The sequence below is a fragment of the Oncorhynchus mykiss genome, chromosome 13, assembly GCF_057628025.1.
Source record: "Oncorhynchus mykiss isolate SJ-2025 chromosome 13, ASM5762802v1, whole genome shotgun sequence".
Lineage (NCBI taxonomy): Eukaryota > Metazoa > Chordata > Actinopteri > Salmoniformes > Salmonidae > Oncorhynchus > Oncorhynchus mykiss.
Window position 1 is genome coordinate 13,090,068 of NC_143034.1, and position 20,009 is coordinate 13,110,076.

Below are 20,009 nucleotides of genomic sequence, written 5' to 3' on the forward strand. Positions count from 1 at the left end.
CCATGACTACATGGAACTCTATTCCACATTAAGTAACTGATGCAAGCAGTAAAATCAGATTTAAAACCTAGACAAAACTACACCTTATGGAACAGCAGGGGCTGTGAAGAGACACACATATGCATACACACACATGATAACATACACACTCCACACACACGTACAGGACACATGGATATTGTGCTGTAGATATGTGGTAGTAGAGTAGTGGCCTGAGGGAACACACTGTGTTGTGAAATGTAATGTTTTTAGAATTTTATATAACTTCCTTAATGTTGCTGGAACCCAGGAAGAGTAGCTGCTGCCTTGGCAGGAACTAATGAGGATCCATAATAAACCCCAGGGAGAGTAGCTGCTGCCTTGGCAGGAACTAATGAGGATCCATAACAAACCCCAGGAAGAGTAGCTGCTGCCTTGGCAGGAACTAATGAGGATCCATAATAAACCCCAGGAAGAGTAGCTGCTGCCTTGGCAGGAACTAATGAGGATCCATAATAAACCCCAGGGAGAGTAGCTGCTGCCTTGGCAGGAACTAATGAGGATCCATAATAAACCCCAGGGAGAGTAGCTGCTGCCTTGGCAGGAACTAATGAGGATCCATAATAAACCCCAGGGAGAGTAGCTGCTGCCTTGGCAGGAACCCAATGAGGATCCATAATAAACCCTAGGGAGAGTAGCTGCTGCCTTGGCAGGAACCCAATGAGGATCCATAATAAACCCCAGGGAGAGTAGCTGCTGCCTTGGCAGGAACCCAATGAGGATCCATAATAAACCCCAGGGAGAGTAGCTGCTGCCTTGGCAGGAACCCAATGAGGATCCATAATAAACCCCAGGAAGAGTAGCTGCTGCCTTGGCAGGAACCCAATGAGGATCCATAATAAACCCCAGGGAGAGTAGCTGCTGCCTTGGCAGGAACCCAATGAGGATCCATAATAAACCCCAGGGAGAGTAGCTGCTGCCTTGGCAGGAACCCAATGAGGATCCATAATAAACCCTAGGGAGAGTAGCTGCTGCCTTGGCAGGAACCCAATGAGGATCCATAATAAACCCCAGGGAGAGTAGCTGCTGCCTTGGCAGGAACCCAATGAGGATCCATAATAAACCCCAGGGAGAGTAGCTGCTGCCTTGGCAGGAACCCAATGAGGATCCATAATAAACCCCAGGGAGAGTAGCTGCTGCCTTGGCAGGAACCCAATGAGGATCCATAATGAACACTAATACAAATACATGTTGTTCAACTCTGTGCTGGTGGTTGCTGTGGCAACCCTGAAGGAGGAAATGAAGAAGAGGTCTCCCTTTTACTTGCTGTCCTACAACAGGTGAGAGTGGTGAGGAAGGTGGCTATGATGATGATGATGATGATGGTGATACAGATTATGATATTCTGGCTACTTAACTAAAAAAGTGACAGCTGATCTTTGCTATAATGTCTAATCAAAAGATCAGTTGTGACTATGAATCCACTAGGAGGCAGTATTCAGCACAGAAACAGCTTTGCCGCCCCCAAAAAGGCAGGCTTCATCCCAAATGGCATCCTAGTCCATATATAGTGCACTACTTTAGACCAGAGCCTTATTCCCAACATAGTGCACTACATTAGACCAGAGCCCTATTCCCTGCATAGTGCACTACATTAGACCAGAGTCGTATTCCCTATATAGTGCACTACTTTTGACCAGAGTCGTATTCCCTATATAGTGCACTACTTTTGACCAGAGTCGTATTCCCTACATAGTGCACTACATTAGACCAGGGCCCTATTCCCTATATAGTGCACTACTTTTGACCAGAGTCGTATTCCCTATATAGTGCACTACCTTAGACCAGAGTCGTATTCCCTATATAGTGCACTACTTTAGACCAGAGCCCTATTCCCTATATAGTGCACTACTTTTGACCAGGGCCCTATTCCCTATATAGTGCACTACTTTAGACCAGAGCCCTATTCCCTATATAGTGCACTACTTTTGACCAGGGCCCTATTCCCATATAGTGCACTACTTTAGACCAGGGCCCTATTCCCTATATAGTGCACTACTTTAGACCAGGACCCTATTCCCATATAGTGCACTACTTTAGACCAGAGCCCTATTCCCTATATAGTGCACTACTTTAGACTAGAGCCCCATTCCCAATATAGTGCACTACTTTAGACCAGAGCCCTATTCCCTATATAGTGCACTACTTTTGACCAGAGCACTATTCCCTATATAGTGCACTACTTTTGACCAGGGACCTATTCCCATATAGTGCACTACTTTAGACCAGGGCCCATACAGTATGTAAGGAAGAGGCACCATTTAAGGCAAAGCCTCTGTTAATGACCGTCAGACCCGTGATGCTATCAGCAGACTGGGTCATGTCAACCAAACTGATAAAAACACTGTGTACCACAACTCACGAATATCACCCAACAACCAACACAGACACTGGTGTCCTGAAAAATACCTCCTTTCTAAATTAGCTCGTGTGTGTGTGTGTGTGTGTGTGTGTGTCTGTTACTGCGCATATGTATGTGACAACAGATGAGGCAGAAAATAACGAGAGAAAGAGAGAGAGAAATTACACAACAAATTACACAACATTTTATTTCTGGGTTAAACGAGATTGCTATTGTGGTAACAGTAGGTGTACTTTAGAGTTTACAGTTGGTGTACTTTAGAGTTTACAGTAGGTGTACTTTAGAGTTTACAGTATGTGTACTAGAGTTTACAGTATGTGTACTAGAGTTTACAGTTGGTGTACTTTAGAGTTTACAGTAGGTGTACTTTAGAGTTTACAGTATGTGTACTAGAGTTTACAGTATGTGTACTAGAGTTTACAGTTGGTGTACTTTAGAGTTTACAGTTGGTGTACTTTAGAGTTTACAGTGGGTGTACTTGGAGTTTACAGTTGGTGTACTTTAGAGTTTACAGTTGGTGTACTTTAGAGTTTACAGTGGGTGTACTTGGAGTTTACAGTTGGTGTACTTTAGAGTTTACAGTAGGTGTACTTTAGAGTTTACAGTATGTGTACTAGAGTTTACAGTATGTGTACTAGAGTTTACAGTTGGTGTACTTTAGAGTTTACAGTAGGTGTACTTTAGAGTTTACAGTTGGTGTACTTTAGAGTTTACAGTAGGTGTACTTTAGAGTTTACAGTTGGTGTACTTTAGAGTTTACAGTTGGTGTACTTTAGAGTTTACAGTGGGTGTACTTGGAGTTTAGATGGTGAGGATGAAGAAAATATAACTTCCACCCACAATGCAGTGGCCCCTCAGCCCGTGTCTACCGCTGACCCAGAATGCATTGCTCATGACCCCGCCCTCGACCAATCAGCCTTTTAAGCACTCGACCCTATAGCATTGGACCAGAACCTCAACAATATCACAACTACTGACTCCTGATAGACTCTGTAGCACAGAGATCCTATTAAAATCTGACTAACGTTGGAATTACATTTTAATATGTAATGAAGTTCTATTAAGGAATTCAGTTCTATTATGTAATGAAGTTATATTAAGGAATTCAGTTCTATTATGTAATGAAGTTCTATTAAGGAATTCAGTTCTATTATGTAATGAAGTTCTATTAAGGAATTCAGTTCTATTATGTAATGAAGTTCTATTAAGGAATTCAGTTCTATTATGTAATGAAGTTATATTAAGGAATTCAGTTCTATTATGTAATGAAGTTCTATTATGTAATGAAGTTCTATTATGTAATGAAGTTCTATTAAGGAATGAAGTTCTATTATGTAATGAAGTTCTATTATGTAATGAAGTTCTATTATGTAATGAAGTTCTATTAAGGAATTCAGTTCTATTATGTAATTCTATGGTCTGCATTCTGAAGAGAAGAGGTCACCTGAAGTGTTATCATTACCAGAGCTGGGGTCCACTTGAATAGAATTCAATTAAATTCATTAAAATAATCACAATTCAATTTATCATCGATGACCATCATTTTCCATGTGGACTTTTCAATCCATGAATGGAATGTCACTTCACTTCCTGAATTGACCGAGTTGAAACATGTAGTTTATTAGACTGTAACCTCGTCCCCCAGGATCAATAGAGAGACGACTGGTGGTGGAGATTATAGTAGATTTATTCATCAGTACTGATAACATTCTGTAGGGGGCGATGTGGAGGTCATTCTGTTGGTTTACTGAGATCTCAGTAGCTTGTCTGTTATGTGATGACGTCATTCATTAAGGGGGAGTTGGGTTGAAGAGGAGGGATGTTTCTTCTGTTCAGAAACTCATCTGTTGAGTTTATAACTTACAAAGACTGTATTTGGATCAATTAAATGTCAGAAAAAAGTTATAAAATATATTGATGTATACTTTAACTATATTGTCATCATCTCAACATTGTGTTCCTCCTCTGCTGAAACAAACATGGCAACTTTAGAACAGAGAAGTTGACAGTTTTAACACTTAGTCACCACAGATAGCTGAGATCTCTGGTGGTTTAGAAGTCTAACCTCCGGCCGGTTTGAACCAGTTTCACTCTGCAGCACATATAGACCTGTCACTACAGAGAAATCATCAGGATGTGTAGGCTAATGCCCACCACATATGTTTCCCATGCCAATAAAGCCCTTAGAGAGAGAGACAGACAGACAGACAGACAGACAGACAGACAGACAGACAGACAGACAGACAGACAGACAGACAGTATCTCTGCTTTGGCAATGTAAGCATGTTTGCCAAGCCAAAAAAACCTTTGAATTTAATTTGATTTAAAGACAGAGAGAGACAAAAGACAGAGACAAAAAGACAGAAAGAGAGATAGATAAAGAGAGAGAGAGAGAGAGACAGAGGAGAGGGGTGGGGTGTCAGATGAGGGAGGAGCTTTCAATTAAGGAAGACAGAGCGTTTCAGAAACACCCTGCTGTCAAGTGAGTAGCTGACAGAGACTCTGTTGTGGAACTGGACTAGCAGGTAGTATAGTAAAATAACTGTAACAGTATAGTTACTGTGGTAGTAAAGTAACTTTAACAGTATAGTAACTGTGGTAGTAAAGTAACTGTAACAGTATAGTTACTGTGGTAGTAAAGTAACTTTAACAGTATAGTAACTTTAACAGTATAGTAACTGTGGTAGTAAAGTAACTTTAACAGTATAGTTACTGTGGTAGTAAAGTAACTTTAACAGTAACTGTGATAGTAAAGTAACTTTAACAGTATAGTAATTGTGGTAGTAAAGTAACTTTAACAGTATAGTAACTGAGGAGTAACTGTCCAGAATGAAGATACTCCATGTTGTCTCCTGCTGTCTCCTCTCAGGTGAGTTCTTTCTTTCTTTCTTTCTTTCTTTCTTTCTTTCTTTCTTTCTTTCTTTCTTTCTTTCTTTCTTTCTTTCTTTCTTTCTTTCTTTCTGCCTGCCTGCCTGCCTGCCTGCCTGCCTGCCTGTCTGCCTGTCTGTCTGTCTGTCTGTCTGTATGATATAGTACAGAAGGAATAAGATATGTATTTGTCTATAAGGAGCCAGATACATTGTTTTCCACATGTACCTCATGATAATGAACTGAACTTAGAATGTTTGACACTACTGCTACTTCCTGTTCATCATATATGCATAGTCACTTTAACCATATCTACATGTACATACTACCTCAATCAGCCCGACTAACCGGTGTCTGTATGTAGCCTCGCTACTGTATATAGCCTCCCTACTGTATATAGCCTCCCTACTGTATGTAGCCTCCCTACTATATGTAGCCTCCCTACTGTATATAGCCTCCCTACTGTATATAGCCTCCCTACTGTATATAGCCTCCCTACTGTATGTAGCCTCCCTACTGTATATAGCCTCCCTACTGTAAGTAGCCTCTCTACTGTATGTAGCCTCTCTACTGTATGTAGCCTCCCTACTGTATATAGCCTCCCTACTGTAAGTAGCCTCTCTACTGTATGTAGCCTCCCTACTGTATATAGCCTCCCTACTGTAAGTAGCCTCCCTACTGTAAGTAGCCTCTCTACTGTAAGTAGCCTCTCTACTGTAAGTAGCCTCTCTACTGTATGTAGCCTCGCTACTGTATATAGCCTCCCTACTGTATATAGCCTCCCTACTGTATGTAGCCTCCCTACTATATGTAGCCTCGCTACTGTATATAGCCTCCCTACTGTATATAGCCTCCCTACTGTATATAGCCTCCCTACTGTATGTAGCCTCCCTACTGTAAGTAGCCTCTCTACTGTAAGTAGCCTCTCTACTGTAAGTAGCCTCTCTACTGTATGTAGCCTCTCTACTGTAAGTAGCCTCCCTACTGTATATAGCCTCCCTACTGTAAGTAGCCTCTCTACTGTAAGTAGCCTCTCTACTGTAAGTAGCCTCTCTACTGTATGTAGCCTCCCTACTGTATGTAGCCTCCCTACTGTAAGTAGCCTCCCTACTGTATATAGCCTCTCTACTGTATATAGCCTCTCTACTGTAAGTAGCCTCTCTACTGTAAGTAGCCTCTCTACTGTATGTAGCCTCCCTACTGTATGTAGCCTCCCTACTGTATATAGCCTCTCTACTGTAAGTAGCCTCTCTACTGTATATAGCCTCCCTACTGTATGTAGCCTCTCTACTGTATGTAGCCTCTCTACAGTATGTAGCCTCCCTACTGTATGTAGCCTCCCTACTGTATGTAGCCTCCCTACTGTATATAGCCTCTCTACTGTAAGTAGCCTCTCTACTGTATATACCCTCCCTACTGTATGTAGCCTCCCTACTGTATATAGCCTCTACTGTATATACCCTCCCTACTGTATGTAGCCTCCCTACTGTATGTAGCCTCCCTACTGTATATAGCCTCCCTACTGTATGTAGCCTCCCTACTGTATGTAGCCTCCCTACTGTATGTAGCCTCCCTACTGTATGTAGCCTCCCTACTGTATGTAGCTTCCCTACTGTATGTAGCCTCCCTACTGTATATAGCCTCCCTACTGTATGTAGCCTCCCTACTGTATGTAGCCTCCCTACTGTATGTAGCTTCCCTACTGTATGTAGCTTCCCTACTGTATATAGCCTCTCTACTGTAAGTAGCCTCTCTACTGTATATACCCTCCCTACTGTATGTAGCCTCCCTACTGTATGTAGCCTCCCTACTGTATATACCCTCCCTACTGTATATAGCCTCCCTACTGTATATAGCCTCCCTACTGTATGTAGCCTCCCTACTGTATATAGCCTTCCTACTGTATGTAGCCTCGCTACTGTTAGTTTTCACTATTGGTTAGAGCCTGTATTCAGTATCTCACTGTAAGGTCTACTACACCTGTTGTATTCAGCATTTCACTGTAAGTTCTACTACACCTGTTGTATTCGGCGCATGTGACATATAGACTTTGATTTGATTTGATATGTTGGCCTTTTACCTGTGTTTGTGCAGAGTTAATGTACAATTTATCCAGGGTTAAAATAAGTTTTATCCAGGGTTAAAGTAGGATTTATCCAGGGTTAAAGTAAGATTTCTGCAGGGTTAAAGTAAGATTTATCCAGGGTTAAAATAAGATTTATCCAGGGTTAAAGTAAGATTTATCCAGGGTTAAAGTAGGATTTATCCAGGGTTAAAGTCAAATCGAATCAAATCAAATCAAATTTTATTTGTCACATACACATGGTTAGCAGATGTTAATGCGAGTGTAGCGAAATGCTTGTAGTAAGATTTATCCAGGGTTAAAATAAGATTTATCCAGGGTTAAAGTAAGATTTATCCAGGGTTAAAGTTAGATTTATCCAGGATTAAAGTAAGATTTATCCAGGGTTAAAATAAGATTTATCCAGGGTTAAAGTAAGATTTATCCAGGGTTAAAGTTAGATTTATCCAGGATTAAAGTAAGATTTATCCAGGGTTAAAATAAGATTTATCCAGGGTTAAAGTAAGATTTATCCAGGATTAAAGTAAGATTTATCCAGGGTTAAAATAAGATTTATCCAGGGTTAAAATAAGATTTGAGCAGGGTTAAAGTAAGATTTATCCAGGGTTAAAGTTAGATTTATCCAGGGTTAAAGTTAGATTTATCCAGGGTTAAAGTTAGATTTGAGCAGGGTTAAAGTTAGATTTGAGCAGGGTTAAAGTTAGATTTGAGCAGGGTTGAAGTTAGATTTGAGCAGGGTTAAAGTTAGATTTGAGCAGGGTTAAAGTTAGATTTGAGCAGGGTTCAAGTTAGATTTGAGCAGGGTTAATGTTAGATTTGAGCAGGGTTAAAGTTAGATTTGAGCAGGGTTAATGTTAGATTTGAGCAGGGTTAAAGTTAGATTTGAGCAGGGTTAAAGTTAGATTTGAGCAGGGTTAAAGTTAGATTTGAGCAGGGTTAAAGTTAGATTTGAGCAGGGTTAAAGTTAGATTTGAGCAGGTTAAAGTTAGATGTGAGCAGGGTTAATGTTAGATTTGAGCAGGGTTAAAGTTTATCTCACATGTCATCAGTTGTGATTGTACTGTGTGTTTCTGTTTGACAGCTCTGTGTGTTGTGGAGTCAGCTGGCATTAATGTGAAGGGGGTGGTAGGAGGACAAGTCAAAATCAAATGCTCTCACACATGGGCAGGTGACAATGAAAAATATTTCTGCAGAAGAGAATGTTACCATAGAGATCGTCTTGTTCAAACTGAGGGCAACAAGCATTATATTGAGAAAGGGAGATACACCATAGAAGACCTAAGGAATGGAGTCTCCTATGTGACCATCAAGAACCTGAGGAAGACAGACTCTGGGACCTACTGGTGTGGAGTGGAGAGATATGGCCCAGACACATACCAAGAGGTGCATCTCACAGTAACAGATGGTAAATTCAGAGATATTATTTGTTACAGGCTTCATGACTTCATTAGAGAAAAGCAAAATGGTGACAGTATTTGTGGATGCCTGTTCTTTTGTTTTACACACAGCTCCTCCTAAACCGTCAACTGTCACCTCCAGACCTCATGTCTGCACAACATCCTCTAACCTCTCTGCAACATTATCTAACATCTCCACAACCCTCCCAAACCTCTCTGCAACATTATCTAACATCTCCACAACCCTCCCAAACCTCTCTGCAACATTATCTAACATCTCCACAACCCTCCCAAACCTCTCTGCAACATTATCTAACATCTCCACAACCCTCCCAAACCTCTCAGCAACATTATCTAACCTCTCTACAACATTTCTGGCATCTGGAGAAATCAGTGGTCCTGTTTCGTCTAGAGCAGGTATGATGCATTTCTCATCTCAGTCAATACTACTAATATGTTGTGATATTAAATGCTGTAATGTTGGAGGTAATCAATTGTAACTGTTCATGCTTTGGACAAATCTCGCTCTCTCTCTGACTACTCTCCTGGTGTAGGACAGAGTCAGAGTGCTGGGGGCTAAAATATGGTGTAGACGTGAGTTTATTCAGAAGTCTACAGGAAGTGATGCAACACTGGAGGATTTGGGCTCCTCATGTATCACTTGACAATAAAAGAGAGCTGCAGATACATCTGTTATCTACTCTGCTAGGAGCTCAGATACATCTGTTATCTACTCTGCTAGGAGCTCAGATACATCTGTTTTCTACTCCACTAGGAGCTCAGATACATCTGTTTTCTACTCCACTAGGAGCTCAGATACATCTGTTTTCTACTCTGCTAGGAGCTCAGATACATCTGTTTTCTGCTCTGCTAGGAGCTCAGATACATCTGTTATCTACTCCACTAGGAGCTCAGATACATCTGTTTTCTACTCCACTAGGAGCTCAGATACATCTGTTTTCTACTCTGCTAGGAGCTCAGATACATCTGTTTTCTCCTCCACTAGGAGCTCAGATACATCTGTTTTCTACTAACGCTAGGAGCTCAGATACATCTGTTTTCTACTCTGCTAGGAGCTCAGATACATCTGTTTTCTACTCCACTAGGAGCTCAGATACATCTGTTTTCTACTCCGCTAGGAGCTCAGATACATCTGTTTTCTACTCCGCTAGGAGCTCAGATACATCTGTTTTCTACTCCACTAGGAGCTCAGATACATCTGTTTTCTACTCCGCTAGGAGCTCAGATACATCTGTTTTCTACTCCACTAGGAGCTCAGATACATCTGTTTTCTACTCCGCTAGGAGCTCAGATACATCTGTTTTCTACTCCACTAGGAGCTCAGATACATCTGTTTTCTACTCCACTAGGAGCTCAGATACATCTGTTTTCTACTCCACTAGGAGCTCAGATACATCTGTTTTCTACTCCACTAGGAGCTCAGATACATCTGTTTTCTACTCTGCTAGGAGCTCAGATACATCTGTTTTCTACTCCACTAGGAGCTCAGATACATCTGTTTTCTACTCTGCTAGGAGCTCAGATACATCTGTTTTCTACTCCACTAGGAGCTCAGATACATCTGTTTTCTACTCTGCTAGGAGCTCAGATACATCTGTTTTCTCCTCCGCTAGGAGCTCAGATACATCTGTTTTCTACTCTGCTAGGAGCTCAGATACATCTGTTTTCTACTCCGCTAGGAGCTCAGATACATCTGTTTTCTCCTCCGTTTGGAGCTCAGATACATCTGTTTTCTACTCCACTAGGAGCTCAGATACATCTGTTTTCTACTCCACTAGGAGCTCAGATACATCTGTTTTCTCCTCCACTAGGAGCTCAGATACATCTGTTTTCTACTCCGCTAGGAGCTCAGATACATCTGTTTTCTACTCCACTAGGAGCTCAGATACATCTGTTTTCTACTCCACTAGGAGCTCAGATACATCTGTTTTCTACTCCGCTAGGAGCTCAGATACATCTGTTTTCTACTCTGCTAGGAGCTCAGATACATCTGTTTTCTCCTCCACTAGGAGCTCAGATACATCTGTTTTCTACTCCGCTAGGAGCTCAGATACATCTGTTTTCTACTCCACTAGGAGCTCAGATACATCTGTTTTCTACTCCACTAGGAGCTCAGATACATCTGTTTTCTACTCTGCTAGGAGCTCAGATACATCTGTTTTCTACTCCGCTAGGAGCTCAGATACATCTGTTTTCTACTCCGCTAGGAGCTCAGATACATCTGTTTTCTCCTCCGTTTGGAGCTCAGATACATCTGTTTTCTACTCCACTAGGAGCTCAGATACATCTGTTTTCTACTCCACTAGGAGCTCAGATACATCTGTTTTCTACTCCGCTAGGAGCTCAGATACATCTGTTTTCTACTCCACTAGGAGCTCAGATACATCTGTTTTCTACTCCGCTAGGAGCTCAGATACATCTGTTTTCTACTCCGCTAGGAGCTCAGATACATCTGTTTTCTACTCCGCTAGGAGCTCAGATACATCTGTTTTCTACTCAGCTAGGAGCTCAGATACATCTGTTTTCTACTAACGCTAGGAGCTCAGATACATCTGTTTTCTACTCCGCTAGGAGCTCAGATACATCTGTTTTCTACTCTGCTAGGAGCTCAGATACATCTGTTTTCTACTCCACTAGGAGCTCAGATACATCTGTTTTCTACTCTGCTAGGAGCTCAGATACATCTGTTTTCTACTCCACTAGGAGCTCAGATACATCTGTTTTCTACTCTGCTAGGAGCTCAGATACATCTGTTTTCTCCTCCGCTAGGAGCTCAGATACATCTGTTTTCTACTCTGCTAGGAGCTCAGATACATCTGTTTTCTACTCCGCTAGGAGCTCAGATACATCTGTTTTCTCCTCCGTTTGGAGCTCAGATACATCTGTTTTCTACTCCACTAGGAGCTCAGATACATCTGTTTTCTACTCCACTAGGAGCTCAGATACATCTGTTTTCTCCTCCACTAGGAGCTCAGATACCTCTGTTTTCTACTCCGCTAGGAGCTCAGATACATCTGTTTTCTACTCCACTAGGAGCTCAGATACATCTGTTTTCTACTCCACTAGGAGCTCAGATACATCTGTTTTCTACTCCGCTAGGAGCTCAGATACATCTGTTTTCTACTCTGCTAGGAGCTCAGATACATCTGTTTTCTCCTCCACCAGGAGCTCAGATACATCTGTTTTCTACTCCGCTAGGAGCTCAGATACATCTGTTTTCTACTCCACTAGGAGCTCAGATACATCTGTTTTCTACTCCACTAGGAGCTCAGATACATCTGTTTTCTACTCTGCTAGGAGCTCAGATACATCTGTTTTCTACTCCGCTAGGAGCTCAGATACATCTGTTTTCTACTCCGCTAGGAGCTCAGATACATCTGTTTTCTCCTCCGTTTGGAGCTCAGATACATCTGTTTTCTACTCCACTAGGAGCTCAGATACATCTGTTTTCTACTCCACTAGGAGCTCAGATACATCTGTTTTCTACTCCGCTAGGAGCTCAGATACATCTGTTTTCTACTCCACTAGGAGCTCAGATACATCTGTTTTCTACTCCGCTAGGAGCTCAGATACATCTGTTTTCTACTCCACTAGGAGCTCAGATACATCTGTTTTCTACTCCGCTAGGAGCTCAGATACATCTGTTTTCTACTCCGCTAGGAGCTCAGATACATCTGTTTTCTACTCAGCTAGGAGCTCAGATACATCTGTTTTCTACTAACGCTAGGAGCTCAGATACATCTGTTTTCTACTCCGCTAGGAGCTCAGATACATCTGTTTTCTACTCCGCTAGGAGCTCAGATACATCTGTTTTCTACTCCGCTAGGAGCTCAGATACATCTGTTTTCTACTCCGCTAGGAGCTCAGATACATCTGTTTTCTCCTCCGCTAGGAGCTCAGATACATCTGTTTTCTACTCCACTAGGAGCTCATTTACATCTGTTTTCTACTCCGCTAGGAGCTCAGATACATCTGTTTTCTACTCCACTAGGAGCTCAGATACATCTGTTTTCTACTCTGCTAGGAGCTCAGATACATCTGTTTTCTACTCCACTAGGAGCTCAGATACATCTGTTTTCTACTCCACTAGAAAACATCTGTTTTCTACTCCGCTAGGAGCTCAGATACATCTGTTTTCTACTCCACTAGGAGCTCATTTACATCTGTTTTCTACTCCGCTAGGAGCTCAGATACATCTGTTTTCTACTCCACTAGGAGCTCAGATACATCTGTTTTCTACTCTGCTAGGAGCTCAGATACATCTGTTTTCTACTCCACTAGGAGCTCAGATACATCTGTTTTCTACTCCACTAGGAGCTCAGATACATCTGTTTTCTACTCTGCTAGGAGCTCAGATACATCTGTTTTCTACTCCACTAGGAGCTCAGATACATCTGTTTTCTACTCCGCTAGGAGCTCAGATACATCTGTTTTCTACTCCACTAGGAGCTCAGATACATCTGTTTTCTACTCCGCTAGGAGCTCAGATACATCTGTTTTCTACTCCACTAGGAGCTCAGATACATCTGTTTTCTACTCCACTAGGAGCTCAGATACATCTGTTTTCTACTCCACTAGGAGCTCAGATACATCTGTTTTCTACTCCGCTAGGAGCTCAGATACATCTGTTTTCTACTCCGCTAGGAGCTCAGATACATCTGTTTTCTACTCTGCTAGGAGCTCAGATACATCTGTTTTCTACTCCACTAGGAGCTCAGATACATCTGTTTTCTCCTCCGTTTGGAGCTCAGATACATCTGTTTTCTACTCTGCTAGGAGCTCAGATACATCTGTTTTCTACTCCACTAGGAGCTCAGATACATCTGTTTTCTACTCCGCTAGGAGCTCAGATACATCTGTTTTCTACTCTGCTAGGAGCTCAGATACATCTGTTTTCTACTCCGCTAGGAGCTCAGATACATCTGTTTTCTACTCCGCTAGGAGCTCAGATACATCTGTTTTCTACTCTGCTAGGAGCTCAGATACATCTGTTTTCTACTCCGCTAGGAGCTCAGATACATCTGTTTTCTACTCCGCTAGGAGCTCAGATACATCTGTTTTCTACTCTGCTAGGAGCTCAGATACATCTGTTTTCTACTCCACTAGGAGCTCAGATACATCTGTTTTCTACTCCACTAGGAGCTCAGATACATCTGTTTTCTACTCCGCTAGGAGCTCAGATACATCTGTTTTCTCCTCCGTTTGGAGCTCAGATACATCTGTTTTCTACTCCGCTAGGAGCTCAGATACATCTGTTTTCTCCTCCACTAGGAGCTCAGATACATCTGTTTTCTACTCCACTAGGAGCTCAGATACATCTGTTTTCTACTCCGCTAGGAGCTCAGATACATCTGTTTTCTACTCCGCTAGGAGCTCAGATACATCTGTTTTCTACTCCGCTAGGAGCTCAGATACATCTGTTTTCTACTCCGCTAGGAGCTCAGATACATCTGTTTTCTACTCCGCTAGGAGCTCAGATACATCTGTTTTCTACTCCACTAGGAGCTCAGATACATCTGTTTTCTACTCCGCTAGGAGCTCAGATACATCTGTTTTCTACTCCACTAGGAGCTCAGATACATCTGTTTTCTACTCCGCTAGGAGCTCAGATACATCTGTTTTCTACTCCGCTTGGAGCTCAGATACATCTGTTTTCTACTCCGCTAGGAGCTCAGATACATCTGTTTCCTACTCCGCTAGGAGCTCAGATACATCTGTTTTCTACTCCGCTAGGAGCTCAGATACATCTGTTTTCTACTCCGCTAGGAGCTCAGATACATCTGTTTCCTACTCCGCTAGGAGCTCAGATACATCTGTTTTCTACTCCACTAGGAGCTCAGATACATCTGTTTTCTACTAACGCTAGGAGCTCAGATACATCTGTTTTCTCCTCCGCTAGGAGCTCAGATACATCTGTTTTCTACTCCGCTAGGAGCTCAGATACATCTGTTTTCTACTCCGCTAGGAGCTCAGATACATCTGTTTTCTCCTCCGCTAGGAGCTCAGATACATCTGTTTTCTACTCCGCTAGGAGCTCAGATACATCTGTTTTCTACTCCGCTAGGAGCTCAGATACATCTGTTTTCTACTCCACTAGGAGCTCAGATACATCTGTTTTCTACTCCACTAGGAGCTCAGATACATCTGTTTTCTACTAACGCTAGGAGCTCAGATACATCTGTTTTCTACTCCACTAGGAGCTCAGATACATCTGTTTTCTACTAACGCTAGGAGCTCAGATACATCTGTTTTCTACTCCGCTAGGAGCTCAGATACATCTGTTTTCTCCTCCGCTAGGAGCTCAGATACATCTGTTTTCTACTCCGCTAGCCAGCACCTCACCCTAATAGGTGTGCGTTTCTATTTCTTCTAGATTCTCCTCATGTATCACCTTTATTTTCTGTCTGTCTTCCTGCCTTACTGAGAGACTGACTGAACAACCCGCTGAGAAAACAACTGATCGAATGAACATCATGTTATCTATTTTTTTAAAATTCTTTATTTAACTAGGCAAGTCAGTAAAGAACAAATTCTTATTTGTAAAAGAACAAATTCTTATTTCCCCACCGGGGACCAGTGGGTTAACTGCCTTGTTCAGGGGCAGAAGAACATATTTTTTACCTTGTCAGCTCAGGGATTCGATCCAGCAACCTTTCGGTTACTGGCCCAACGCTCTAACAACTAGGCTACCTGACATTCCTATATCTTTAAAATATACAGTACTGTGGTCAGGTCTGATGGCATCTATGATATATACAGTACTCTGTAAAGTCTCTCCTCCTGTCTGTGGTCAGGTCTGATGGTATCTATGATATATACAGTACTCTGTAAAGTCTCTCCTCCTGTTTGTGGTCAGGTCTGATGGTATCTGTGATATATACAGTACTCTGTAAAGTCTCTCCTCCTGTCTGTGGTCAGGTTTGATGGTATCTATGATATATACAGTACTCTGTAAAGTCTCTCCTCCTGTCTGTGGTCAGGTCTGATGGTATCTATGATATATACAGTACTCTGTAAAGTCTCTCCTCCTGTCTGTGGTCAGGTCTGATGGTATCTATGATGTACACATTACTCTGTAAAATCTATCATCCTGTCTGTGGTCAGGTCTGATGGTATCTATGATATTTACAGTACTCTGTAAAGTCTCTCCTCCTGTCTGTGGTCAGGTCTTATGGTGTGGACCAGTGCTGGTCTGGTAGTCATGGTGTTAGGACTGGTCCTGCTCCTGTTCTACAGACAGAGGAGAGGAACCAGGAGAACACCACCACCACCACCAGTCTCCTCCAACACACAACCTGACCCTACTGTAGAGGTGAGAGATACAAAGGTCTGTGTGTGTGTGTGTGTGTGTGTGTGTGTGTGTGTGTGTGTGTGTGTGTGTGTGTGTCTCCATAATAACTTGTAGTGTAGAGGTGATAGACAGGGAGGTGGTAAACTAAACATTAAGGGTTGAGTGTGTGAGTCTACAGCCTCTAGTGGGATTCTACTGTAGTCTGTTATCATTCCTCAATCTGTCAACAGGAAGAACCTCCGACAAACAACACTTGTTCATTAGACAGCTCAGTTTCAACACATGATGGATTCTCAGACTCATAGGCTGCGTTTACACAGGCAGCCCAATTCTGATCTTAATGATTGGTCTTTTGACCAATCAGATGAGATATTTAGCCAATTAAAGGGCTGCCTGTGTAAATGCAGCCATATTAACAATGTAGTTCTTCATTTACATTTTTTGGTTTGAACCTTGACTCACATTGGCTGAGGGCCCTCCACTCTTTTCCATATTGACCATGTATGTAGTAATTGTCATTGGTTCTTTATGCAGGTTGTCTGTGTGTACGAGGAGATCAGAGAGGCAGACAGACAGACAGACACACTTCCTGTGGTCATCTCTGTAGTCTACTCTACTGTCAAATCACCTAACAACTCTACAACCTACCCTGCTGGCCAAGCCTCTACAACCTACCCTGCTAGCTCTGCCACAGGTATTCCACAGATTCATTTGTAACTGCATAGGTGGAGTGTGTTTGAAAGTGGGCGTTGACAAATAAGTGGGAGGAGCAACATAAATGGGTCTATGGAAACCTAACAGCTAATTGGGCAGTTTGTTGGCAACTTAATGTCTATTTGAGTGGCTGCTTGCTGCTTCCTTGTAGCATTTTAGCTAACCCTCTTTTCCTAACCGTAACCTGATTTTCCTAACCTGCCACGTTAGTTATCCTGAATGGCAATGTACATTTTCCTAACCTGCTATTTTATTTCTACTAAACTCGTTAATTATCCTAACATGCCATGTTATTCTACTGTGACTCCCCAAAGATAATATAAATCCATATTTTACTGCAGATCACCCAGCTTCTCTCATCTACTCCAGTGGGGATCTACCTACAGATTCTAGAGTCTCTTCAAGTCCTCCAACAGCCAGTGGAACCCAGGATGATTCCATCTATTCTACAGCCCAGCTACCCAAAGATACTGTAGAATCTACAAGATACCCTGCTGTACACCTCTCTAAAGACACTCCAGAAGACGCCCTCTACTCTACAGCCCAGCTACCCAAAGATACTGTAGAATCTACAAGATACCCTGCTGTACACCTCTCTAAAGACACTCCAGAAGACGCCCTCTACTCTACAGCCCAGCTACCCAAAGATACTGTAGAATCTACAAGATACCCTGCTGTACACCTCTCTAAAGACACTCCAGAAGACGCCCTCTACTCTACAGCCCAGCTACCCAAAGATACTGTAGAATCTACAAGATACCCTGCTGTACACCTCTCTAAAGACACTCCAGAAGATGCCCTCTACTCTACAGCTCAGCTACCCAAAATAATGTAGCACTATAGAATATATACAAGGGATGTGTCCCAAATGACACCCTATTATCTATCCCCCATATGGACTCTGGTCAAAGGCAGTGCTCTATAGAGAACAAGTTGCCATCTGGGATGAAGGGAAGCTCCCTGTAGAGAGATAAAGGGTTGTCACCACAGAGCCGCCATCTTGGAACGACATAAAAAAAACAATCCCTTTCCTGTTTCAAATCCTCCTTGACACATTGTATTAAAACAGCTCATGTGGTTTTACTGTATATAATCTATATTAAATATGATTTTGTGAAAGTCAACCAACATTATTGTAAATATTTGTGTAAATATGAACTATGTGTTTTGTCAAATCTTGTCTTCATTTAGTCTGTTATAATAATGAAGACAGTAATACCATAATAGTCAGTTCTACCTTTGAGATTTACATATCTATTGTGTATGTATATACAGTGCCTTGCGAAAGTATTTGGCCCCCTTGAACTTTGCGACCTTTTGCCACATTTCAGGCTTCAAACATAAAGATATAAAACTGTATTTTTTTGTGAAGAATCAACAACAAGTGGGACACAATCATGAAGTGGAACGACATTTATTGGATATTTCAAACTTTTTTAACAAATCACAAACTGAAAAATTGGGCGTGCAAAATTATTCAGCCCCCTTAAGTTAATACTTTGTAGCGCCACCTTTTGCTGCTATTACAGCTGTAAGTCACTTGGGGTATGTCTCTATCAGTTTTGCACATCGAGAGACTGACATTTTTTCCCATTCCTCCTTGCAAAACAGCTCGAGCTCAGTGAGGTTGGATGGAGAGCATTTGTGAACAGCAGTTTTCATTTCTTTCCACAGATTCTCGATTGGATTCAGGTCTGGACTTTGACTTGGCCATTCTAACACCTGGATATGTTTATTTTTGAACCATTCCAATGTAGATTTTGCTTTATGTTTTGGATCATTGTCTTGTTGGAAGACAAATCTCCGTCCCAGTCTCAGGTCTTTTGCAGACTCCATCAGGTTCTTCCAGAATGGTCCTGTATTTGGCTCCATCCATCTTCCCATCAATTTGAACCATCTTCCCTGTCCCTGCTGAAGAAAAGCAGGCCCAAACCATGATGCTGCCACCACCATGTTTTACAGTGGGGATGGTGTGTTCAGGGTGATGAGCTGTGTTGCTTTTACACCAAACATAACGTCTTGCATTGTTGCCAAATAGTTAAATTTTGGTTTCATCTGACCAGAGAACCTTCTTCCACATGTTTGGTGTGTCTCCCAGGTGGCTTGTGGCAAACTTTAAACGACACTTTTTATGGATATCTTTAAGAAATGGCTTTCTTCTTGCCACTTTTCCATAAAGGCCAGATTTGTGCAATATACGACTGATTGTTGTCCTATGGACAGAGTCTCCCACCTCAGCTGTAGATCTCTGCAGTTCATCCAGAGTGATCATGGACCTCTTGGCTGCATCTCTGATCAGTCTTCTCCTTGTATGAGCTGAAAGTTTAGAGGGACAGCCAGGTCTTGGTAGATTTGCAGTGGTCTGATACTCCATCCATTTCAATATTATCGCTTGCATAGTGCTCCTTGGGATGTTTAAAGCTTGGGAAATCTTTTTGTATCCAAATCCGGCTTTAAACTTCTTCACAACAGTATCTCTGACCTGCCTGGTGTGTTCCTTGTTCTTCATGATGCTCTCTGCGCTTTTAACGGACCTCTGAGACTATCACAGTGCAGGTGCATTTATACGGAGACTTGATTACACACAGGTGGATTGTATTTATCATCATTAGTCATTTAGGTCAACATTGGATCATTCAGAGATCCTCACTGAACTTCTGGAGAGAGTTTGCTGCACTGAAAGTAAAGGGGCTGAATTATTTTGCACGCCCAATTTTTCAGTTTTTGATTTGTTAAAAAAGTTTGAAATATCCAAGAAATGTCGTTCCACTTCATGATTGTGTCCCACTTGTTGTTGATTCTTCACAAAAAAATACAGTTTTCTATCTTTATGTTTGAAGCCTGAAATGTGGCAAAAGGTCGCAAAGTTCAAGGGGGCCGAATACTTTCGCAAGGCACTGTACACTGTGCCTTTTAAAGCATTTCATCAAAATAGTAAAGTGCGTGTTTATGTGTGTGTTCGTAGTGTGTTTGTGGTGTGTGTTTGTAGTGTGTGTTTGTAGTGTGTGTTTGTCAGTGTGTTTGTGCACATGTAAAGAAAGAGGAAGAGTCTTCTAGACTTGAACCGCCAGACTGACACAGTACAGAGAGCAGACTCGTAGTGTGACAGCAGTACTGTACGGTGTAGTGAAGGTACTGTAACAGGAGCAGTGTAAGGTGTAGTGAAGGTACTGTAACAGGAGTAGTGTATGGTGTAGTGAAGGTACTGTGACAGGAGTAGTGTAGGGTGTAGTG

At 42.0% G+C, this 20,009-nt stretch overlaps 1 protein-coding gene across 1 annotated transcript; it reads left to right on the forward strand.

Moving 5' to 3' along the window:
- The first annotated feature begins 4,586 nt into the window (after positions 1 to 4,586).
- Positions 4,587 to 17,899, forward strand: LOC110485394 (uncharacterized). Its single transcript, XM_090194588.1, has 6 exons — positions 4,587 to 5,270; positions 8,434 to 8,757; positions 8,861 to 9,166; positions 15,937 to 16,082; positions 16,596 to 16,755; positions 17,117 to 17,899. The coding sequence occupies exons 1-6, from the start codon at positions 5,231 to 5,233 to the stop codon at positions 17,608 to 17,610; spliced, it is 1,470 nt and encodes a 489-aa protein (XP_090050714.1). The 5' UTR covers positions 4,587 to 5,230; the 3' UTR covers positions 17,611 to 17,899.
- Positions 17,900 to 20,009: the final 2,110 nt, after the last annotated feature.

Excerpts from the sequence above, each read along its gene's own strand:
- LOC110485394 (XM_090194588.1), top strand. The coding sequence starts at position 5,231 with ATGAAGATACTCCATGTTGTCTCCTGCTGTCTCCTCTCAG. Across the intron at positions 5,271-8,433 it reads CTCCTGCTGTCTCCTCTCAG|CTCTGTGTGTTGTGGAGTCA; the intron begins GTGAGTTCTTTC and ends TCTGTTTGACAG. Across the intron at positions 9,167-15,936 it reads TCCTGTTTCGTCTAGAGCAG|GTCTTATGGTGTGGACCAGT; the intron begins GTATGATGCATT and ends GTCTGTGGTCAG.